Raw genomic sequence first — 26,140 nt, 5'->3', positions numbered from 1 at the left:
ACCTTCATCTCAGGAAGCAGAGATTCTTGAGATGCTAAAAGTCTGCTCCTTTTTTGTTCCACCAAAATGTTATAAAGGTGGCTTAATGACTACAGATATTTTTATTTCCCTCTGAGAGTTGGTTGTAATTCAATCCACAACCTCTTCTGAGAGGCTTATTTCGGTAAAGAACTGTGCATAGGATGAGAGACATAAAGATGTATCTCTTCAGGTGGCTTCAATGTTCAGGCATGGTTTGGGGAGGCAGAGAGAACTTGAACTTGCAGGCAGGCTTCTAACCCTGCTCCACGGCCACCTCGTTGGGTAACTTTGGGCCAGTTGTCTGCCCTTTTAGAGCATGTATTCTCATATCTAACGTGGAAATAACAATACCTCCTTTCTGCAGATTTTCCCCAGGATTAAGAGGATTGGCATACAGAAGGGACCCAACATAGTTAGGGCCCGGTGTGGAGTTCATGCTCATGGCAGCTTATTTGCTTTCCCTTTCGTGTTGTCTCAAGCGTCTGTAGCTGCAGACAGGAGCAGGTGTGAAAACTAACTCTAGTACAAGGTGAACTGAAGTGAGAGGTAAAAAGAAAGTTCGAGCCTCTGAGGAAGGAGACTTTGTTAACAAGACAGAATCCAGGAAGATTCTAGTTAAGAGGTGCCTTTGAGTCTGGGCAGTGATAAGTGACTTTGGAGGCATTAGGAACTGTGGAAAATGCTAAATATTCTTGTGGGAGCCTAGCAGCAGGGGAATGTCTGTGCAGGGGGCACGGTCTGGTTGGAACAGAGAGGGGGCGCTGCTCGGTGAGGTTATGGTGAAGGGAGCGGAGCCCTCCCACCCTTTCCTTCCTCAACTGATTTGGAATGTGACAGATAACGTGGGACATTTGCACAGACATTATGTGTTCAATGAAAATGTAAAATCTTATTGGGAGCAGATTGTGTGGAACCTCAAATGCCTAGGACTTGGAACTTTATTACGCACATTATGAGGACCACTGAATGTGTTGAGATGCATGTGTTATGACCTATAGATGTTTTTTTATGGTATCCCTAGAGCAGTGTGAAGGATTGAGAGGAGAATAATAAAAACTTGAACTCATTTAAACACCCAAGATCATCCTCAGGCTCATCGTCCATCTGGAGGCTACCCTTGATGGACATAACAGAAATAATAATAAACATTAGTTTAGCACTGCCTAGTGCCAGGTTTTGTTCTCTACACTTGACCTGTGTGTCTGCTCCTTTGGTCCACCTGACAACCCTATGGAGTAGGTGCTGTCCTTACCCTCATCTTATAGACCAGGAGACCGAAGCTTCAGTGACTTGCCCCAAGGTCATGGCAGAGCTGAGTTTTGAACTTTTTCTGTTGGCTTCAGGCGAGGGACCACTACCCGCATAGAGCCTCTGCACAGTGCCTGCGGTTCACTGGAGAGCTGGTGGGATAGGTGTGGGAAGAGGACAAGGGAATGGGAAGATAAAGAAGAGAATGTAGAGGGAGTTCCAAATCGAGAGCCCCAGAGAAAAGAAACAGTTTCCCATGGTGGGAAGCACTGCAGAGAAGATCTCAGGTACCACCACGTCCTACCCTCACCATGGCTCTGTACCCCCACAGAAGCTTAGGCTTTCGGACATTAAGTTCATTACCTAAGGGAAGATTTTAGGGATAGAACTAAAAAACAGTGCTGATAGAAGTAAATAATCAGAAAAAACGTAGCCTGCCAGATACATTGTACAACACATTACTTTGAAAAACCAGCAATTTAGAGAAGTGAAATGGACCATGAAAATAATTAAATGGGCTGGGTTTTCTATTTAGAAGGAAGAACTCTGTAAGTTATTTAAGGTACCTCATGATCAGATCCAGCTTCTCTCTTACCACTTCCTTCCAGGGAAATGAAATGAAACGATTTCCTGTTCCCAAAGCCACCCTCCCACCCCATCATGTGTCCGTGCACAAATTCTATTTTCAAGGCGTAGAACTTATCCCCAGTTTGCCTTTCTAAATGCTCTCCACCAGTCTCCAGCTTGCTGTCACCCAGGAGGCTGACCTGCGTGGCATGGGTCAATAGGCTCCCATCCCTTTGGCTTCTGATTGGGTTCAGCCAGTGGGAGTCCCAGCAGGTGACCAGATGAGAGGATGCGAAGTCGGGACACTTTGTCCCCTAGTGTCTTCCCTGTGAGGCCATGTGGGCTGACTGTCTTGTCTCTCTTGACTAAAGCTCCTTGCTCCTGGTACAGCAGCGTTCTCATAGGACTCCTGTAGGTTTTAAAACCACTCCTTCTCCTTGGCTCTTTGGGCCTAGAGGTCATAATGGCTTAACTCTTTATAACCCTGGGGGATTGTATCATTTGTAGTTCCCCTTCCCCTTCTGTTAAGCAGACCCTTTATTAAAAGTGCCCTAAAGTCATCCTCACGTGATTGTGTGATCTTCGGTAGTCTCACAGAGTTTTCCATTATGAAACCTTCTCTTCACTGACCTATCACAAAACTTGGTTTTTTATCCCTTTGAAGGTATTTTTCTTCTGCAAATTATAGTATTTTCAGACATGTTTTAGGGCTGACCACTGGAATCACTCCATGAATGTTAAAAGAATGGCTGAATAGCAAGGACCCAAACGAGAAGATTACTGTATCATTTAAGTTTCTCTTACACCTGCTGGTCTAATACTGCTATTTTTAACCTTAAAAGCAAAGTTCTTTCATGTCAGGGGAGAAGTGTACTTTACTTCTGAATCACCAAATTGTTCTAGTGCCTGCAGTGCTAGAACTCCCCTTCCTCCATAACCTCTCTTCCCCTCTTGCTGGGAATGCAAGCTGGTGCAGCCACTTTGGATAAAAGTGTGGAGGTTCCTCAAAAAAAGTTAAAAATAGAGCTGCCTTATGACCCAGCAATTGCACTACTGGGTATTTATCCCCAAAATACAGAGGTAGTGAAAAGAAGGGGTACATGCACCCCAATGTTCATAGCACCCATGTCAAAGATGGCCAAACTATGGAAGGAGCCCAGATGCCCTTAAACAGATAAATGGTCCAAGAAGATGTGGTCCATAGACACGATGGAATATTACTCAGCCATCAGAAAGGATGAATACCCAGTTTTTACATCAACATGGATGGAGCTGGAGGAGATTACGCTGAGTGAAATAAATCAAGCAGAGAAAGTCAGTTATCATATGGTTTCACTTAATTTGTGGAACATAAGGAATAGCAGCAAGGACATTAGGAGGAGGAAGGGAAAAATGAAGGAGGGGAAATCAGAGGGGACGAAGAATTATGAGAGGCTATGGACTTCGAGAAACAACCTGAGAGTTTTAGCGGGGACGGGGGTAGGGGGATGGGTGAGCCCAGTGATGGATATTAAGGAGATCCCATATTGCATGGAGCACTGGCTGTTGTACACAAACAATGAATCATGGAACCCTACATCAAACACTAATGATGTACTGTATGGTGACTAACATAACAAAATATAATAAGAAAAGAAAAGAAAAAAAAGAACTCCCCTATCCTTTCCTCCTCCCCCTCACACCAGATAGGAATGGGCTCTGATAGTGTGTCTCACGGTGTGCTGCAGGCCTTTCTCCGTGGAGCCATCTTCCGGAACTCTTAATGTGGGGGAGTCCATGCAGCTGGAAGTGGATTTTGAGCCGCAGACTGCGGGCAGCCACAGCAAAAGGCTTATCGTGCATTACGACACAGGTATGTGTCCTTCTTTGTTAAAAGTTCTACATGTTAAGAAAGGTCGGATGGGGGGCACCTGGGAGGCTCAGTGGATTAAGCCGTTGCCTTCGGCTCAGGTCATGATCTCAGTGTCCTGGGATCCATCTCAGTGTCCTGGGATCGAGCCCTGCATCAGGCTCTCTGCTCAGCGGGGAGCCTGCTTCCCCTTCTCTCTCTGCCTGGCTCTCGGCCTACCTGTGACCTCTCTCTCTGTCAAATAAATAAATAAAATCTTAAAAAAAAAAAAAAAAAGAAAAAAGAAAGGTCGGATGGAAAATATGGTGAAACAAAATAGGAAATTGTTCTTTTGGCTGCTTTAAGGTAAGCTAAGATCCATAAGGTGAAGAACCAAAGAATGAATGTCTCCCACAGAAATAATGTTGAGCCAGAAATAAATCCCACCAGACTGGTTTTTCCAATGCTTGAAAGCCTGACAAATAACAGTTCTCAGGAAGGGAACTAAACCCTGAAGTCACACCGGTAGCTTAATTGTATTTATATGTAAATGAAACATTATGGTAACTGAATACCCCATGGATTTTCCATTTGATTTATTACTGCAATTGTCTTAAAGTTTAAAAAAATGTAAATCCCAGTTCAGAATGTCTCCTGTATGCTGACCAGTCTACGCAAGATCCACTTGCCTTAACCCTTAGAATGCACAACATCTTACTTAAATGTGATTCTGTGTCTATTGCTATCAGCATTTTCTGAAGGCTCCAGTCTGTACAATAACAAAAATTATACATTGTTTTTGCTAATATTTAATTGATGGTCATGTAGGCTGCACGTACACTAGGCAAGTCTCCAAAGTTGGTTGTTAGATTAATATTTTACATTGCCATTTATTATTTCATGATTTTTCTCATTTCCTTCTCACTTCTTTTTTCCCCATTTGTGTTTATTGACCCAGATTGTCTGCATCAGGAGAGCACTGTAGGCAGAAAACACAAGTGCACAGCCAGGGAAAGAGCAACAGATGACATCTGGGTCACAGTTCAGAGTTGCTGCTTTTGTGGACACACCTCTGAGCAGGGCAGCTCTAGTCTGTGCTTAAGGACCGGTTGTTAAATGGTCCAAGTTCCACGTTGCCTGAGGGAGCAATGCATACCCCCTGTGTATCTTATCTTTCAGCGTAAGTTAGGATTCACTGGCTGCTAACAAGGCAAACCTTAAGCAAAAAGGGGAGTTTTGACCCATATAACCCAGCAGAGAAAGGTAAAAAGCATAGCTTATAACACATCAGGAACATGAATGTTTCCAAAGTACCTGTGCCATTTTACAGGCCCATCAGCAGAGCCTGGGACTTCCGATTGCTTCAGATCCTTGCTGATAAACACAGTTGTGGTCGTCTTTTTTTTCCTGCTACCACATAGTGTTGTCTTGTTCATTTTAGACCCACTAGTAGTGTGAAGCTCTGTCTTCTAGTGGTTTTAGTTTTTATCTAATGATTAATGATGTTGAGGACCTTTTCCTGTGCTTACTGGCCATTCATATATCTTTTTTAATGAAGTGTCTGTTCAAGTCTTTTGCTCATTTTTTATTGAGTTGTTTTTTTCTTTCATTAATTTGTAAGAGTACTTTATAACTTGGTATTCTGAACACTAATCACTTGTCAGATATGTGTATTGTTAATATGTTCTTCCAGTCTGTAGCGTCCCCCTTTTCATTTCCTTCATATTTCTTCAGCAGCAGAAATTTTTAATTTTGATTATGTTGACATTATCAAAATGCATTATTGATGCATTTTCCTTTAAGATTAATGCTTTTTGGGCACCTGGGTGGCTCAGTGGGTTAAAGCCTCTGCTTTCGGCTCAGGTCATGATCCCAGGGTCCAGGGATCGAGCCCCACATTGGGCTCTCTGCTCAGCGGGGAGCCTGCTTCCTCCTCTCTCCCTGCCTACTTGTGATCTGTCTATCAAATAAATAAATAAAATTAAAAAAAAATAAAAAGATTAATGTTCTTTGCCTTCTTGCTAGGAAATCATCACCTTATCAAGAATCACAAACATACTCTATGTTTACTTTTAAAAGAGTAATAGTTGTAGCTTCTTTGTTGAGATTAATGATTGATCTTTGATTTCATATTGTATGAATATATGTGAGGTAGGGACTGTGTTTGATTTCCCCCCTTTGTGGATTCTTGGCTCTTCTCCCTTCTGTAATCTTGTTCTGGAATTCCAATCAGTTACTCTGTTATTCTGTTCCTTAGTCTATTATTATTATTCTCATTTATTCCTTTTTTTTTAAATAAGAGATTAACATTTTTGAAAATGATTTATTTGAAAGAGAGAGAGAACGTGAAAACAGGAATGTTGGCAAAGGAAGAGGGAGAGAATCTCAAGTAGACTCTTCACTGAGTGTGTAGCCCATGTGGGCCTTGACCCTAGGGCCCTGAGATCATGACCTGAGCTGAAACCAAGAGTCACCACCCAGGTGCCCTGATTTTTTATTCCTTTAAACCTCTACTGTACTTTTTCCATTTCTTTGTCTTTGTAATACTTCTCTGAATACTTTTTTCTTCTCTATTCAGTAATTCCTCTTTTGTGAAGTCTCATCTGCTGAGTTTTAATTTTTCAATTACAAGTATTTTCATTTCTGAAATTTTATTTGGTTCTTGATTCAATCTGTTCTTCAATCTGATTACTTTCTACTCTTTTATTCTTCAAGTTTCCCTTTTATTTCTTAAGCACGTTAAACATTGTCATTCTCATTCTGTTTCTGAGCATTTAAATATATTAAATCTGTTTATTTAGTTAGTTTGCTTTTTATTAGTTCTGATGGTTTTCAACCACGATATCTGTGGGGGAGGAAGAATATGGTTTTCCTCCACTCTTCTAAGCTTTTGGCTGGGCTCCCTGTAGCAAAGGACAGATTAAAAAGAGAAAAACATACACATTTATTTAATGTAAGTTTTCCTTTGATGCATGCAGGCCAAGTCCAGGAAGCCAGAGGGGTTCCTCAAGATCAGCCAAGAAGGTCCTTGGCTTCACTAGGATGGAAATCAAATGCGAGCTCACAGGAAGTGAGAGCACAGTTTATTGAAGATAAGGAGAGAGCAGATATGGATGGAGATTCTGGGAGACTCGGAAAGGAAAAGAGGGAGTCTTGTCTTTGTCAGGGTCTGGTATGCATATCCCCTCAGGCATCCAGAAACTGGTTAGAACAAAGAAGACAAAGGCCCAGGTCTTATTCCTTGGCACCAGGGGGACCTTGGCCTGGAGATATCTGGAGCCCTGGTCTGGAATGCGCATATGATGACTTCCTCAGGTCATTCTCATCTGGTTCTTCCTTAGATGTTATCTGTTCTAGAGAAATCATTAACTCCTTGTCCCTTACAAGGGGAACATACTGAGGGATGTGTTAAGTGGGGTGGGGGTGCAGGTTCTGGTAAGAACAGAAACAGGAAAAGGAGCAAAAGCAGATTTTTAGGGAGTCTTTCTCTTTGCCTATCTCCTCGAGGCATGCAAGCTTTCATAAGGAAATAAACACCTGGAGGAGTGGTTAAATCTGAGTTGTTTTTTGTTTGTTTGTTTGTTTGTTTGGTTTTTTTGTTAGGTTTGATGAAGAGCAGAGAACTGTTGAGAGAGAACTGACAAAAGACAGCCTGGGCACTACACTATTTCTTGGAATTTTTCACTTTGATGTTCTTACTTTCTGATAGGGTTAGTGGTGGATTTTAAAGTAGTTTAAAAACTGTTTTTATCAGCTATTTTAGTTATTTCAGTCTCCAGTTTGATTTGCTGCTTAAAACTGACTCTATGTCTTTTTTCACATCATTCAGCATGACTTATGGAGTAGTTCATCCTTTCCTACTGTCCTATAACGCTCTCTGTGTAGTATAGTATGAATGTGGTTTACCTCTCACGTATTTAGGTTTTCGCTAACTTCTCTCAGCAGTAGTGTGCGGGGTGGAAGTCTTGAACATTGTGGTTAGGTTTATTCCTTTATAGCCTTATTTTTTATGTTTATTATTTACATATTTATTATATAATCTTCATTACATTTTTTAGTGAGGTATAATCTAGATACAATAAGATGCACAGTTCTTCAGTGTACAGTTTGGTGAGTTTTGGCAAGACCTGTGTAATGATCACTCCGTTAAGGATAGAGAACATGCCTGGCTTCAGGGTCCTCTCATACCCTTTCCAGTCAGTCCCTCCATCCCTGTCCCAGACATTCTGCATCCTCTCACCCTATAGTGTTGCTTGTTCTTGGACTTCAAATAAATATGCTCACTAGAGTATATAGTCTCTTGTGTCTGGTTTCTTTCACTCAACATAATGTTTCGGAGATGTATTCATGTGGTTGAGTGTAGCAAACTCCCTTCTTTACCCATGAGCAGTATCCCACTGTAGGCTTATCCATGGTTTATTTGTTCTTCTGTTAATGTAACTTTAGTTTGTTTGAAGTTTGGGATTATTATGAATAGAGCTCGAATAACCATTCTTGTACAAATTGTGTGTGTGTGTGTGTGTTTGTGTGTATGTGTTTTTATTTTTCTCAGGTAAATGTTTAGGGGTAAGGTTGCTGGGTCATAGAGTAGGTATATGTTTTAACTTTCTGAAAAGCTTCCAGTTTTCTAAAGTGGTTGAAGCATTTTAAAGACCAACCACAGCCCCCGCCCACCAAGCCAGGTGGTAGATAGGTCTTCTGGTTACTCCACATTCTCATTAACTCTGGGTCATTGTCGATCTTTTAATTTTAGTCATCCTAGCTGCAGAGTTATTATTAGCCAAATATAAACAAAAGCCTAAATATTTTGCTTATTTTTAATATTTTGCTTTTAATTGGCATTTCTCCAGTGACTAATGATGTTGAGTATCTTTTCATTTGCTTAGACCATTTTTATGTATTCTATTCTCAAGTGTGTATTCAGAGTTTTTGCTTATACTTTAGGAGGTTATTTGAACTTTTGTTATTGACTCATGGTTTTTTGTTGTTTTTTTTTTTTTTTCCCAATACAGGCCTTTCAGAAACGGTTATTACAAGTATCTCCTAAAAGTAGATTATCTTTCTAATTTTTTTACTAGTATCTTTCATTAGCAAAAGAATTTAATTTTGATGAAGTGCAGTTTATCACTTCCTTTATAGCTGGAGTGGTATGTTTCTTCTAATTTTATTTTCTAAATTTTGGGAGCATATCAAAAAGGAGTTGTATTTTGTATATTGATCTTTTATATCTTCAAACCTTGATAAATTAACTTATGAATTCCTACTTTATCTGTAGGTGATTTTGGATTTTGTATATACACAGGGCATCTGCAAATAATAATAGTTTTATTCTTTTTCAGTCCTTAAGCCTTTTTTTTCTTTTTTTTTTTTTAAGCTTTTATTTATTTATTTATTTGACAGACAGAGATCACAAGTAGGCCGAGAGGCAAGCAGAGAGAGAGAGAGGGAGGCAGGCTCCCTGCTGAGCAGAGAGCCCGATGCGGGGCTCGATCCCAGGACCCTGGGATCATGACCTGAGCCAAAGGCAGAGGCTTTAACCCACTGAGCCACCCAGGTGCCCCAAGCCTTTTATTTCTTATTCTTTCTTGCACAGCTAGGCCTTTATCAGAGTTTAATGGAAATGATGACAGCAAACATCCTTCTCTTGTTCTCAGTCTCAGAATGGAAGTTCTCACTGTTTCATCATTTAGTATGATGCTCTTAATGGATACTCTCTTTCAGATTAAGAACATTTCCTTCCATCTCTAGGTTTCTAAGAACTTTAATTTTGAATGGGTGTTGACTTTCATATATTACTTATGCATTTGTTGAGATGGTCATATATTATTTCACCTTTTCATGCAATGGCTTCGTCTTTGGTCTGAAAAAAATGAATCAGTCTCATAAAACAAGTTGGGAATTATTCTACTTTTTCATTCTCTACAGGTGTTGTCATTTATAATATTCATATTATTTCTTCTTTAAGGGTTTGAAAAATTCACTTTTCAAGCTATCTGGGCCTAGAGCCTTTTTTGGGAGGTTTTTAGTTATTCAGTTATTCAGTTTATTTAGTACATTTAGATCTACTAAGGTGTTTCTGTTTTGTTTCCTTGTGTAATTTTTGGTAAACTATTTAAAGAAAATGTTCAGTTTAATCTAAAAATTTAAATTTGTTGGCATAAAATGTTCATAATAACCCTAAGAAGGGAGGGGAGTCGGGAAATGGATGAGCCTGGTGGTGGTTTTTAAGGAGGATACTTATTGCACGGAGCACTGGGTGTTATATGTAAACAATGGATCTTGGAACACTACGTCAAAAACTAATTTGTTTTATGGTAACTAACATAACACAATAAAAATTTTAAAAGACAAAAGAAAACAAAAAACCCTAAGCTTTGTGATGTCTGTAGGTTTTATAGCAGATCTCCTCTTTCATTATTGATATTGGTAATTTGTGTCTTCTTGCTTCCTTCCTTCCTCCTTTCCTTTCTTCCTTTCTTTTTTTATTCTTGAATTTCAATAAATGCCTTTGTGTTGTTAGTGTTAATAGTGGGTGAAAGTGAAAAATATGAGTGTTAATAAATTCAATCAATGATAATTTTCTTCCATCTGGATCTCTATATCTTTGTGAGTTATCACTTTCATTTATGTCAGCCCCTAAAATTAAGTATTGGAAAAAATGTGGCCTTAGAATTATGTTTGGATTACTTTATCACAAAGTGTTTTAAATCAGGAGTTTAAAAAAGAATGAAGCATAGTCAATTTTTGTTGGTAAACATAATCGTTGATAAACATACCAAATTATCTTTAAAATATCTTTCATCTTTAGCTCATTTTGAATCATATTTTTAATATATTTGACATATGAGTACTCTAGTACTCTAGTACTCATATGTATGTATATGTATATACGTACCCATAGTATAGAATATAATTATAAATGAACAAGTATACATAGGGTGGTGGTATAATGTCAAAAATTTTATTTGGTTTGTTTGGAGATTTTTAATGACTGTTTCAATCTCCTTACTGGTTATGGGTCTGTTCAGGCTTTCTATTTCTTCCTGGTTCAATTTTGGTAGTTTATATGTTTCTAGGAATGCATCCATTTCTTCCAGATTGTAAAATTTGTTGGCGTAGAGTTGCTCATAGTATGTTCTTATAATAGTTTGTATTTCTTTGGTGTTAGTTTTGATCTCTCCTCTTTCATTCATGATTTTATTTATTTGCGTCCTTTCTCTTTTCTTTTTGATAAGTCTGGCCAAGGGTTTATGAATTTTATTAATTCTTTCAAAGAACCAGCTCCTAGTTTGGTTGATTTGTTCTATTGTTTTTTTGGTTTCTATTTCATTGATTTCTGCTCTGATCTTTATGATTTCTCTTCTCCTGCTGGGCTTAGGGTTTCTTTCTTGTTCTTTCTCCAGCTCCTTTAGGTGTAGGGTTAGGTTGTGTACCTGAGACCTTTCTTGTTTCTTGAGAAAAGCTTGTACCGCTATATATTTTCCTCTCAGGACTGCCTTTGTTGTGTCCCACAGATTTTGAACCGTTGTATTTTCATTATCATTTGTTTCCATGATTTTTTTCAATTCTTCTTTAATTTCCCGGTTGACCCATTCATTCTTTAGAAGGATGCTGTTTAGTCTCCATGTATTTGTGTTCTTTCCAAACTTCCTCTTGTGGTTGAGTTCTAGCTTCAGAGCATTGTGGTCTGAAAATATGCAGGGAATGATCCCAATCTTTTGATACTGGTTGAGTCCTGATTTAGGACTGAGGATGTGATCTATTCTGGAGAATGTTCCATGTGCACCGGAGAAGAATGTGTATTCTGTTGCTTTGGGATGAAATGTTCTGAATATATCTGTGATGTCCATCTCATCCAGTGTATCATTTAAGGCCTTTATTTCCCTGTTGATCTTTTGCTTGGATGATCTGTCCATTTCAGTGAGGGGAGTGTTAAAGTCCCCTACTATTATTGTATTATTGTTCATGTGTTTCTTTGATTTTGTTATTAATTGGTTTATATAGTTTGCTGTGCCCACGTTGGGGGCATAGATATTTAAAATTGTTAGATCTTCTTGTTGGACAGACCCTTTGAGTATGATATAGTGTCCTTCCTCATCTCTTATTATAGTCTTTGGCTTAAAATCTAATTGATCTGATATAAGGATTGCCACTCCTGATGCTGGTGAGGATGCGGAGAAAGGGGAACCCTCCTACACTGTTGGTGGGAATGCAAGCTGGTGCAACCACTCTGGAAAACAGCATGGAGGTTCCTCAAAATGTTGAAAATAGAACTGCCCTATGACCCAGCAATTGCACTACTGGGTATTTACCCTAAAGATACAATCGTAGTGATCCAAAGGGGCACATGCACCCGAATGTTTATAGCAGCAATGTCCACAATAGCCAAACTATGGGAAGAACCTAGATGTCCATCCACAGATGAATGGATCAAGAAGATGTGGTATATATACACAATGGAATACTATGCAGCCATCAAAAGAAACGAAATCTTGCCATTTGCGACAACATGGATGGAACTAGAGCGTATCATGCTTAGCGAAATAAGTCAAGCGGAGAAAGACAAATATCATATGATCTCCCTGATATGAGGGAGGGGTGATGGAACATGGGGGCTTAAGTGGGTAGGAGAAGAATCCATGAAACAAGATGGGATAGGGAGGGAGACAAACCATAAGTGACTCTTAATCTCACGAAACAAACTGTGGGTTGCTGGGGGGAGGGGGGTTGGGAGAAGGGGTGTAGGGTTATGGACATTGGGGAGGGTATGTGCTTTTGGGTAAATTGGAAGGTGAGATGAACCATGAGAGACTATGGACTCTGAAAAACAATCTGAGGGGTTTGAAGTGGCGGGGGGGTGGGAGGTTGAGGTACCAGGTGGTGGGTATTATAGAGGGCACAGCTTGCATGGAGCACTGGGTGTGGTGAAAAAATAATGAATACTGTTTTTCTGAAAATAAATAAATTGGAAAAAAAAAAAGAACTACAGAAGGAAAAAAAAAATTTTATTTGGTTGGATTTTGAGACCAACAGTTTAGAATGCTCCATAGCGCAACAGAATCAAAGCTTGAGAGAAGACTTAACTAATAATCAAATCTAGATTTTACAAATGAAAAACTGAAGCTTTAAGAAGCCAAGTGAAAAGAAAAGAAAAGAAACCATGTGGCTTCCAAGTTTGCTTGAGTAGCAGAAACAGCCCAGGCTCAGACTGTAATCTGCTGTGCAGTGCTTTTTCCACCAGAGTAGATCACCTCTATAATCTCTCATGTCACTATCTAGGTACTTTTACTCCCTTAATTTATTGACTGTGAAATGCAGCTCTCACTGGCCTTCAATCTGTATTTTAACTTTTGGGTAAGTATTTGAGTTGACACCCATACTTGCATTTATAGTCGTGTCCCAAAGGAAACAAGTATTCGTGTATTAAAATTGAATCACCATGGCAATGTTGACTTCCACACTGTGAGGTTATGGCATCAAATTTGGTTCACAGTCATTTTCTGAAGATGCATAGAGGTAAACTATCTTGTACCATTTTTCTTTACATGAAATGAACTGCTGATAAGAATATGCTTTCATCTTTATTGTGGGTTATCAATGACCAGAACCTATAACCTTTCATTAGTGAAAAACAGTAATGACTGTCTAAACACAATCATGGAGCTTTTCCAGGCAGCCATGATCATTGCCTTCTCATTTCACTAAATAAGCGTCTGATTGAATGTTCTGCAGCTGTTTCAAGTATGAATTGATTTGAGGAGGGAAATTTCGCTTGGATTTTTTTTCATACTTCCTCAAACAATGTTCAAAAAGGAGGAACATTGATAATCCTCAGCGGGAAGTACTCAATCACATTTCTAACAGTTATGTTTATGCCCTTCAGTTGCTGGTCCTCCATTGGATAGCAATTCTTGATTAAATGCAGCTAGGAGATTTTTCTTTTTCATCAACCAGAGTTCGAGCCAGTGCTCTAGAATCAAGGAGGTTGAGTGTAAATTTCACCAATATCTAATATTTTACTCATCAGTGTTTACCTGAACCAGAACTCTTCTGTGCTTTCTTCTGTATATGCCTTTCTGTGGTGAAACCAAGTTTGTTTAGGAAATTGATTTTACCACAGAAATGATTTTGTTACCTTTTTATAATAGTCTAAAAGAGAAGAACTGAAGTAACTTGATACCTTTTACAAACCAATTCTTCCAGAAGAGATTAAGAACACAATTAGTCAAGACTACATTCTTAAAAACAAAATAGAACAAAACCACAGAAACAAAATAGTTGAGTAAACTAATTCTATCATTTTCAATAAAACTGAGATGTGAAAATATTATTTGACTCTTAAAAGATTAATAAATGGTTAACTGCTTAAGTTTTGCACTTTTTAACTGGGTATTGAGAAACTTTAGGTAATCTAGGGGTTCAAGGAGATACTAGTTTTTAGAACAGGCTTTAAGGAAAAACATATTCTTATTAAACCTTTGGTTACCAGAATGAACCCTAGAAGTAAGAGCATAAAAGTGTTTTTTATTCAATGCCTGGTGAGGTTGCTGTCATCTTAGAGGTGACATTAACCACTGGCACAATCAGGAAATGGAGCTGATGCACTTACTCAGCATTTTTTAAGTATTATGTCTCTTATTGAAGAGGAGATATTTCAATTCAGGAGTCAGAAGTTGGCAAATAGGCTCTTTTCCCCCAAAGACATCATGATGTATTATTATTAAAGATAAAAGTAATCATAATATTAGTACTTCAAAGGACAGCTTTATAGTCATTTATGTATTATACTCTAATAAACCATAAAGAAGATCTTTTTTTTCCTCCTAAAGGCCAAGAAAGGAATACCAAAATAGAACATAGCAAGTAATTGAGTGCAGTATGTTAGCTCACAGTTGAAACTACTAAATAATATGTATCTGAATATACTGGTGCAGTCCTCCCAGCATAAGCTTTGTTTCAGCTGTGTGATTATTACAATTAATTATAAGTGTGTGCTGTTATAATTAGAAAACCTAGCAAAACATAGTTATGGTAAAAGAGTAAATGTTTTAACATAGCTTCAGTGGCAATGGAAACATTCCTTGACTATTTCCTTTTCTTCATTTCTTCTTCCATACCTTAGGATAGGGAATAGCACAAGTTTGGATGCACAGATGGTCAAGATTGTTTAGGAGGTTGGAATGAGGTTTCTGTCAATTACATAGCAAGTGAAGACTCGAGTCATAAGGTGTTCACATTTAAAAGGACATTAGAGGACATCTCGTAACCCCATTATTTTATTTTATTTAAAAAAAAATCTTTTGATGTGTAGTTGACACATAGTGTTATATTAGTTTCAGCTATACAACGTTGTGATTGGGCATTTATACACATCACAAAACACTTGTGTAGTTGCCATCTGTCGCCATTCCAAATTAATGCAATACAATTGACTATATTCCCTATGCCGTACTTTTCATTCCTGTGACTTACTTTATAACTGGAAGTTTTTACCTCTTGACACCGTTCACCTACTTCACTCCCCCCACCCCTTTTGCTGCAATCACCAGATTATTCTCTGCATTTATGCAACTCCCTTTATTTTAGAGATGAGTAAACTGAGGTTCAGAGACATTGAAAACTAGCCACCTAAATAGAACTGGAACTTGAACCCAGGTCTTTAGCATCCTCGAGGCCAGCATACTTTCTGTAATCCTCCACTGCCTTCTATGGAGATGGAGAATACTGACTTTGACATTGCCACTGATTTACTGGGTGAGCTCAGTCAAGCAAATCTTGGAAGTTGTTTCCTGCACCTTTCAAAGAAAGAGCACTTCTAAAGAAGTTTGATTCAGCAATTCACTTGCATGGGTGAATTTGACCCTGCTGTGACCAGGAAATGAAAAACACTCTTTCCACCAACTTGCTAGTTCCTAGAGAATCTATGGCTCCACTCATATATTTTATTTATTGCCCTCTGTTGTCTGAAAGTACTGAAACCACAGTATGAAATATATTGTGTATTTAGCTAGCTTCTTATTTTTTTGGTAAACTTAGTTTTGTTCACTTTTTTCTTTTGTTTTGCTTGATTGATAGTAGCAAAACTAGCAAGAGCTAATGAGACTTCCAGAAAACATTTTTACTAGGACATAATAAATGACAGTGGCTAACCTCATCTGCAGTGATCACAACATTCAACGCTAGAAACCAAATCGGAGGCCGAATGGGAACAGGCACTGCAACGAGACAAAAATACCAATGCTGGGGAACAGCAGCCTTGTCCACTCAACTCTGGCAGGCATAACCTCCCTTCATCCAACCAGTTTTCTAAGTAGCTAGGGTTTGGGAGCCCTTTCTAAGGTTGTCTTCATGAGATGGGTGGACAAATCAAGTCATATTCCTAAAGTTGTGGAGACAAAAGTTATTGCTTCCTTTACTTTGTGGATCTGATGATTTTTGGAAGATGGATTAAAAAAAAATCAATATTAGACGGTTTTCAAAAAGAGTGTAGTGGCTTTTGCTATATTTCTAGAAGCAAGAGTTTTGCAGGGAGCAACTCAAATTGATGACATTAGTCCCTCTGACCCTGAGATTTGTATGAACTAAATAAGCCCTTGGATCTTTTTCCTTGATTAGACTTTTAAACAATGAAATATTTCAAATCACCACAGAAGCACAGAAGTAATATAATCAACAATGATTATGTTTAATGCATCTCAACATTTTGCTATGCACGTTTCTTTCAGATGTTTTATTTTATGGATAACTAAACTGAGTACAGATTTGAAGTTATCTCATTTACTCCGTCCTGATCTGATTCCTATGGCTTCTTAGAGGAGCTGTATTTGGTTCATTTTTATGGTATTTTTACATATTTATCTATCTATAAATCATATATGTTATTGTCTCGAGTAGTTTTTTAAAAAAGAGTATTTATTTATTTGAGAAAGAGAGCACAAGAGAGGGCCCAGAGAGAGGAGCAGAGGGGGAGGGAGAGGGACAAGCAGTCTCCACGCTGAGTGAGGAGCCTTACGCGAGGCTCGATCTCATGACCCTGAAATCATGACCTAAGCTGAAATCAAGAGTCAGCCACTTAACCAACTAAGCCACTCAGGCACTCTGTTCGAGTAGTTTTAACCTTCACATAAATGATATCATACAGCATATACCATTTCCCAACTTGACTTTTTCATTCAACACTACATTTTGAAGATCTAAATGCATAGATCCATATAGCTCTGATTCATTTTAACTGATGCAACACACTCCAACATGTGAACATGCTATAATCTGTTCTTCTATTGGATATTAGGATGTTCTTCCTAGTTTTCTGCTATTACAAACAATACCACAATGAATAACTCTGTATATGTCTTATGCAGCTATAGGAGATTTTCTTTAAGAAGGGAAATTGCAAAGTTACAGATCAGGTGTATATTGAGCTTTCCTGGAAAATAAATTGGTCAGTCATGTGGTTGTACTAATTTGTATTTTCATCAGCATTATATGGAAATTGTTTTCCTATATCCTTATGACATAGTTCCAAAACAGCACTGGCAAACTATTTGATTTTTGTTATGATGGTTATGAAATAGTATTTTCTTTTATATTTCTCTCATTAGTAGTGTTACCTGCAGCTTTCCCATGTTTCTTTTCTTATGTTAAAATTTTGGATAAGTGATGTACTCCTGTATTCAAAAATTAAAGCAATGTCTTAAAAATATATATTGAAAGGTGTCATTTCTACTTTGCCTCATTTACCCACCCAGCTCTTAACTTTATTCTGGTGTTCTGTACACATAGATGCAAACATGAATGCAGATTCTTATTTTCCCTCCTTACCTAAAAATAGCATACTATGTGAATTGTTCTAAACCTTACTTTTTCCACTTAATCATAAATCCTGTACTTGTACACCTGCATGGCATTCCCCTTTTAGGTGTAGCACAGATAATTTAGCCAGTCTTCTCCTGGTGGGTACTTCGGCTGTTTCTTCTCTGTTGTTATTAAGGTCAGTGTTTTAATGAATACTCTTGATCTTGTTCTCACTCGTCGACAGGATAAATTCCTAGAAGAGGGCCAGAGGATGAGTTATTTTGCAAGCTTGATAGATATTTAATCCATATCACCCAACTTATTCCACGAGGGAGGAAGAATGCACCACTTTGCATTCCCATGGCAACAGATTATGTTCTCAAACTTTTATTGTACCCAGTGTGTTTGGGGGAAATGGTATATAGATACATCTTTAGTTGTGTCGCTTTTATTATGAGAGAAGTTGAACATCTTTTAACACATATAGGGGACCTGTATATTTCTTTTCTTAAAACTCTCTTCCATTCTTGTACTGGATTGTCGTATTGATTTCTAAGACTTATTTACATATTTGGCGATTTAATTTATTTTAGATATGAGTTGTAAACATTTTGACCACTTTTGTTTTTACTTAAGTTTTTGTAGCATTCAAAATTTTTTTCTTTTCTTCTTCTTCTTCTTTTTTTTTTTAAGTATTTTCCACGCCCAGTGTGGAGCCCAATGCAGGACCTGAACTCACAACCCTGAGACCAAGACCTGAGCTGAGTTCATGAGTCAGACACTTAACCAGCTGAGGCACCCAGGCCCCCCAAATTTCTTTTTTCCTTTTTATGTAATAACATTTCTTAATATTTTTTAGAGTAATCTGGATTTTGAGACATGGTTAGAAAACTTTCTCCTCAAAAGTTACAAAAAAGTTTTCCCATGTGTCATTCTACTTTTATGGTTTCATATTAAACACTTAAATATTTTATTAATTTGGCATTTATTCTATTGCTAGATGTGAGGTATGTTTTTCCATATGGCTACTAGGTTGTCCAAATAGTGCTTTTTTTTGTTTAAAGTTTATTCTTATATCAATGATTTGAGTTGCTGCCTTTATACTATAATAAATTCTAGCATGTATTTGGGCCTGTTTTGACTTTTTATTCCATCAGTCTTTCTTATAAGCTGTCTTAATTACTGAGACTTTATACTATGTTTTAATTCTACCAGTTCCCAAAGGATAATGACAATAATTCACAGTTCATAAAGCTCAGCAAACCCTTGTTAGTTCAAATACTGCTGGAAACTAAAGCAAAAAGAATGTCACAAAAGGAGTCAGAAGAAAAAAAGACACATTACTTAAATGGCACACTAATAATGTTGACTGAAAAGTTTTCAGCTGAAATTATGGAAACCAAAAGACAGTGATATTATTCAAGTGCTGCAGGAAAACAGTGCTAATTTACAATTCTTTAACCTATTTAAAATATTCCTAAAAATGAAGATAAAACAAAAATGTTTGTAGACAAACAAAGTCTGAAAAACTATAAATTCTGGTTGGCATTGTTTCCCCCTTCATCACATTGAAGAAGCCATTCCATTTTTCTTTCAGTTTCCATTGTTTCATTTGAAAAGTTAGTTGTAATTCTAACAATGGGTCCTTTGAAGATAATATACCTTTTCCTCTAACTGCTTTTAGGACTTTCCCTTTGTCTTTGATTTTCTTTAGTTTCACTACAATATATCCTCTTGACATTCCCTTGGGCTTTTTGAATTGTAAACTGATGCCTTCAGTCAACCATAGAAAACTCTTAACCCTCATCCCTTGAAATATTGTCTTTGCTTCATTATATCTTTCCTCTCCTTCTGAGTTTCCAATTAAACACTTATACCTTCTCACTCCATTTGCTTACTATTTTACTCATTCATTGTTCATTTTTCATGTATTTTTATTTCTTCATATTGCCTTTTGTATTTTCTGAACCATGGTCCAGTTGACTATTTTTTTCATAAAATTATTAAAATTATTTTATTAATCTTATTCTTAGAGATTTAAAAATTTAGGTGATTTTATTTTATTTCTATAAGAGCCTAGTATGGCTATTGTTCAAGTTTTCTAGATCTTTGTTTGATTTCCCACTCCTTGGATATAGCTCCAAGGTCTTCCTTTGTTTCTTTAGACACAGTTGGTTTACCATCTGTATGTGATGATTCTAGTGTGTAATAATTTGTTAATATCATTTTGTCTTTCTTACATTTGCCAGTTCAAACAAATGGAGCTTTGTTTCTTTGCATGCCTCGTTATGTTTGAATGTGTATTTTAAAAAATGTTAAAAATTTGAAATTTCTTTCCTCCAACATGAAGTGTGTTACTTCTGCTAGGTTTCTGAGAGTGAAACCAGTCCATGATCACCAAATCCAAGGACTGAAATTCTCATCAATCACAGACATTCCAGCATAGTATTTGACTCTGAATTAGGGCTAGTCTGCTTCTAATTCAAACTCATCTTGAGGGTACAGTCCTTTGAGGATAAGTTATTGTGGATAAATGTTTTTGTTTGTTTTAAGTCTCCCTTTCTTTAGACTTAGGGTTTTGATTTCCATCCTTCCTGCCTGCACAGGAATAGCTCAGCATTGCCAAGAGTACCATATCCGTGGGTCAAAACTTTCTTCCATGCTCAATGATCTCTTTGGTCCCTTTTTCATTTAATTTTGGCCTGGTAGTTCTTTAATGTGACAATGGTTCTGAAGTGACTTTAAGAAGATGTTTGTTCATATTTTGTCCAGATTTTTAAGTTAGTTTAGCAGAAAATCCCATTAACTTAACCTACCTTATTTTTGCTAGAAAAAGAAAATTAGCTATGTCTCATTTTAAAAAGTACATCAAGCCAGACCTATTTATGGTCTCCTTAGTTTCTTTAAGAAAGGTGCTGCTTTTAAAGGGAAGGTGGAAGTTGAGTTTCAAAATGTAATTTAAAAATTTTAAAACATAAACTTATTTTTAAAAGCCATAAAGAAAAGAATTAGACTACATAAAGACTAAGAGAAAAGAGACTTAACTTGAAAAAAAAAAGTCATACAGAAATTCAAATATCTAATGGAGGAAAAAATTGCAACATGAATAACAAAGAGCTAATTTTTTCATATCAAAAATTCTCACAAATCGATATGCAAAAGGTAAACTTCTCAAAGGGAAAATGAACAAGGCTATAAAAGGCATCTCACAGAAAAAGGTGTTTTAAAGTTCTTTAATCTATGAGAAAATCAACATCATCCATAATTAAGACTATGCAAATTAAACAAAACAATGATTTCTCACTTATATTATTAAGCTTAGCTCATCAGAAAGTTTAAACGTTGTCAAGAGTACATACCTTGATTTGGCAAGGGAGTACATGAAAATATTAACAGCTCTTACCTTTGAAAGTCTGGCCTAAGATTGAGTGAGGGGGAGAAGACATTTTATTTTCACAGTGCATGCATGCTTTTATGGTATTTGAATGTGAATTTAAAAAAATATATTTTTAAATAAAAATTTAAAATTTTAGAGTCAAATGTCTGGATATTTTCTTCTGTGTTCAAAGCTTTTCTGTGTTTAAAGTGATAGAGCATAAAGGATGTTTGCACTGTATAAAACATTATTAATTTACTAAGTACCTGCTTGGTTAATACAATGGTGAATGGAGCAGAAATGTTTGCTAAAAAATAAGGTACAAGTGCTTATGCTTTTTGGGTGCTGATTAAACTTAGAGCAGGACAGGACCTTTCTGGTGTTTAATTATTTCCTTTTTCTACTCTTATGTCAGAGTGAGGCACCCTCATGACATTGCAGAGATCAGGTAGAACATAGTTTGTATGTTTGTATCTTCTTGGAAGCCCAAGGGGCCTCATGTTTTACCTGGAATCAAGGTAATTGGTGCATCTTGAATGAAATTGGGAACTTAAATTACTATGCTGAATAAAGGTGTTCTTAACATTAAGATTTTAAAAATTTACACATAGCCTTGGTCTTAATATTTTGTTTTCTTTCTGTGTAACTACTACCTAAATATAGTATGTAGATGTTTTGTTTTTGTTTTAATTACTGTTTAAGGAAGTGATTCCTTTTAAATAGTTGTGTGTTTTTTGTTTTTTTTTTCCTTTTTTAACTAATGAAGTTATTCTTTTTTTTTAGATTTTATTTATTTGACAGACAGTAAGAGAGGGAACACAAGCAGGGGGAGTGGGAGAGGGAGAAGCAGGCTTCCCACTGAGCAGGAAGCCAGATGTGGGGCTCTATCCCAGGACCCTAGAATCATGACCCAAGCCAAAAGCAGAGGCGTAACGCACTGAACCACCCAGGCGCCCCAATTCTTTCTTTCTGATCCCCTTTGGATTGGATTTCGATCCTTGCATGCTGAGCAGCTCTTCCTAGATATACTTGGTACAGGTACAGTTACTTTAAGAGTCAGAATGCCAGCTCATGCTTGGGATAAAGAAGAGACAAATGGCTATATTCTAGAACACAGGTACCCTTGTGGTCAGGCTATAGGATTTAAAAATATTACCAAAAAGGGGCACATGGGTGTTTCAGTCAGTTAAGTATCTGACTCTTGGTTTTCGCTCAGGTCATGAGATGGAGCCCAGTGCTGGGCTCTACACACAGTGCAGAGTCTGCCTGTCCCTTTCCCCCTGCTCCTTCTATCCAAGCTCTCTCTCTCTCTTGAATATATAAATAAAATCTTCTAAAAAATTACAAAAAAGAAAATGTAACACCCACTATAACAATTTATATGGTTTTTACAATTTATATAGTTTGACTCTCCATAACTTCACCAAACATAATACTTAAGTTTTCTGATCATGTCTGATCTCTGGATTGATTGCGGGGTAGGGGGAGAATGAATGAATGAAATGTCTAATGCTTGTCCTGTAACTTCACCTTGGGGAAAAAGTGACCTAGTAGTCATTCTAGAATAAATCTCAAAGTGTCTTTGTACTTTGTTAATTTCTAGGTGAAAAAGTCTTTTTATCTCTGTATGGAGCTGCCATAGACATGAATATAAGGCTGGACAGGAATTCCTTGATCCTTGAGAAAACCTACATATCTCTGTCCAGCCAGCGAATTATAACTATTCACAACCGCAGTAACATCATTGCCCACTTCCAGTGGAAGATATTTGCTACCCAGGAAGAAGAAGACAGAGAAAAGTTTAGGTTTGTAAGAAAAATCACCCATATGCTGTAATTTGGGGGAACTCAAAGCTCACTTATCATGAAAAATCTGAGACTTTTGTGGTAACTTTTTAACCAACTCAAATAAGGTCAGATTTTTATAACTTGGTCCCAATGTATGATGCTCCTTTGTTCATTTAAAGAACTTGAATTGAGCTATGTGGAACACAATGTTGTCCATCCATGGTTAATCTCAACCTGGTTATAATTTATTAGTGGCTAAACTCCTAGATTTTTAAGACCAAATATATAATTTTTCACTAGTCTCTCAAAACTAACCTATAGGACTGTATTTTGTTTCACAAACCTAATCAGATTGGTCAGATTTCATGGTTTCTAAAAACAATCTCTTTTGGATTGGGATCAGCGTGGATTTTTTTTTCAATGAGAAGGTATTTCCAGAAAATATGAAGAATGAGGAACAAGAAGGGCTTATGTAATGGCTTTTATATTCTCAGCTTTAGTAGCATTGCTCAATCCCTGCTAACCATATAATTTAATGATTTCTTGTTGGTATCTTTAATCTTTTCCTTTTTAAAATACTTCAGGCAGGGGAGAAAATTAATAAAGTGGCAAGCCAAATTTTTTTAACTAATCTCACCACTGTTAAATTTTGAATATTTCTTTTTACTGAATCTATCTATCCCTGCCTCTTCTAAAGTCCATTTTCATTTTTATCTCCTTCCACCCTCCCTGAATTAGTGCTTTTGCTGCTTTCATTGGACTTCATTTCAGCCTTTTTTATTTGCCTCTCCATTTTCATTAAAGATTAGCCCTGGGAAGCTTCAAAGCTTTGTTTAAAACCAAGTTAGTATGTGATAAAAATAAAAGTCTTAGGTCCACGGAAACTGGGCAGAAATCCCCCAGTGTTCTGTCCCTAATTGAATCAGAAGGAGCTGTGACAATGGCCGGACCCAGTAGACCAGAAGCTTTATCATTCAGACAATGAGCTTTAATCACTGGATTGCCACTGTGCCATCTTTAAAAAGTGAGAAAAGAAAAGCCTTTCCTGCCTCAAAACTTCAGTTCGCCTCATAGCATAGAAATACCAGTAGTTCAAAAAGGCAAGAGGAAACTGCTTATCCACTGCTTTTTCTGTCCTGATTCCCTCATTCATGAGTGTCCCAACAATAAAAATGGTCCAAGCATCCTTAAAGAGAAAATGGAAGAGCAGGTACAAATGAAGAAACTTCAGCAAACACAGTGTTTCAGTATCCTGCTTGTCCTGCAGGCACAATCTTTTGGGGAGTGTGGGAACACACCGTCAGAAGGAAACCAGCTTTACCTTCAACTATGTGTATTTGACTATATGTCTAACCCATGCCTGATGCCAGGGCAATGTCCAAACAAAAAGTGTTTAAGGAAGTTAATTTCAACAGAGAAACTCAAGAAACACTTAAACCAATAATTATCAGAGATGCCAGGGACAGAGAATGTAATTTCAACGACACCTGGATAGACATTTTTTTCTTTTATTCTTATCTCTTTCGTATCGTCCCGAGGCTTCTTTTTCCTTTTCTCTTGTGTATTCTTTCTTTCACTATCTTTCCTGCTCTCTTAGTTCCTATAGAATTTTTTTTTTTGTAGCAAGGGAATAATATGCAATAACATTTTCATAATCGTGATTGGCAGCCTTCTTTTATCATCAAGGATTTTGCCGTTCCATTAAACAATGAACTTGAACAGTGGCTTCAGATGACTAAATAAGAATACTTCCATTTTCACTTTGGGTGGCAAATGGCAACACGACTCCTGTTTCTCCAAACTGGATTGGTCGTTCTAAGTGCAGACGTTACTGAATACGCTGCTCTTCACTTTCTCCCTCTGCCTTTCCTCGGGCCAGATGTCCAGAGCAAGAGGGGAAAGAGAGTTAGAGGGGAAGTAGGCCGTTTATGCTCACTTTCTTATTTGGCCAGACTGTCTTTTCTGTTTTATGCCTCTCTTGTTCCTTGTTCTATCCCCAACCATGCCATAACTTTTATTTTTTAATATATTTTTTTAATTGAACTTCGTGTTATTAGTCATGAATTCTTGTCCTGGACATAATTGGAGATGGAATGCCTATCCTCTCAAAAAGCAAGACAAATACAGAGAGGTTTGCCTTTTACTGAAGGCAGTTTGGTCTTCAACTTGGAACAGAAAGATCTGCTCTAAATGCATTCCTGCATACTTTGCAAGAATAGTTTCCCTTTGTAGCTTCCCAAGGACCCAAGACTTGTTCTATACAAGAACTCCTAGAGTCCTTAGTGGAACCCCCCCACAAAGTTGTCAGCATGGATTTATTCCTCAACTGTCAGATACAGGAAGTGACGTGTTTCTCTAGATAGAACAGTTTCAATGAGCGTTGAGCCTGCCATCCAGCTAATAGTAAATTTAATCATAGTTGTGTTTGGGAGTCCCTTCTCTTCCCCAGCGTGATGCAAGAATCGGGAGACATGGATGGTAAGTTGGTAAACAGGAAGGCAGACCTAGTCTTCGATTTAGAATAGTCATCACAGAGTTGCTTGGTGTCCAGGGTCACATGGTCTATTTGAAGATGGAGGACTTCATCTTTTCTATGCCAACTGTGGACATGAGAATATTTCTCTCTTGAAGGCCAAAGCTCTTAATTTTTAATCTCCTCAGCATCCAAGTACACTTCTTGGGGGCACTGCAAAGGAGCAGGGTCTCTAACACCTCAATATAAGGGCGCATTTACTTGTCCAGTGCTACTGTACCTGAGACACAAGGCTTTCCCATTCATTACAATCCATAGGCTGAACGGGGCTTGATGCCTGAATGTGGCTACCAGACCATTTGTAAAATGGGTTAAATCCATGGTTTTACTGAGAGAGAGGGCTAGTGTGTGGTTCTGCTGTCTGATAAAAAGTTTCCTCGTCTGTAAATCAGAAGCACCTCTGAATGTTGGAGACCAGGAACAGCAGCAGGACAAGATGGCCCAGCAATAGACTGAGGGTTAGACGAGCCCTTGCTGGAGTCAGCTCAGCTCAAGGTGTCTCACCTTCCCTTCTTAGACTGGCAGCCTTGGCTCCAGTGCTCTAATCAGAGGGCAAAGAGGAAGACATACAGTGCATCACCACGCCTTTTGCATTATGTGGCTGTCAGGGATTCATGGGCCCCAGCAGTGTGGGAGAAGAGCATTTGGGAACTTTTATTTCATTCTCTTCTGTTTTCTGTTGTGGGGTTTGAGTTAATCATACTCATCAGTTCATGCAGCATTATCATCCTTGGTCCATGTAAGACATTCTATTTCTACACCGCACTCCCAAGAACCCCCTCAATAAATAGAATGTTTATGATTCCCATTATTTGTTTAATTACTTTTTCAATCTCTCACATCAAATTTACCCACACCTGTTAGTGTTACAGCAAGCACTTCAATGAACATCTTTCTGGCTGTGTCATTGCTTATATCCATGATTGGTTTCTTCAGGATATATTCCCAAAGGTAGGTGTCATAAATTCCACTCACAGGAGTAAGTG

The 26,140-nt window shown here is 37.7% G+C and overlaps 1 protein-coding gene across 1 annotated transcript in view; it reads left to right on the top strand.

Annotated features, from left to right (window-relative positions):
- HYDIN (HYDIN axonemal central pair apparatus protein) overlaps nt 1-26,140 on the top strand; it is a 326,268-nt gene that overhangs the window by 59,680 nt on the left and 240,448 nt on the right. The window contains exons 7-8 of the mRNA XM_044255773.1: nt 3,564-3,688; nt 22,438-22,639. Of these exons, the coding sequence (XP_044111708.1) occupies nt 3,564-3,688; nt 22,438-22,639 (327 nt within the window). The remainder of the gene's footprint in view (nt 1-3,563; nt 3,689-22,437; nt 22,640-26,140) is intronic.

The sequence above is a fragment of the Neovison vison genome, chromosome 7 (genome assembly GCF_020171115.1).
Source record: "Neovison vison isolate M4711 chromosome 7, ASM_NN_V1, whole genome shotgun sequence".
NCBI lineage: Eukaryota > Metazoa > Chordata > Mammalia > Carnivora > Mustelidae > Neogale > Neogale vison.
The sequence above is the reverse complement of the archived record's forward strand: the minus strand, read 5'-3'. Positions and strand labels throughout refer to the sequence as shown.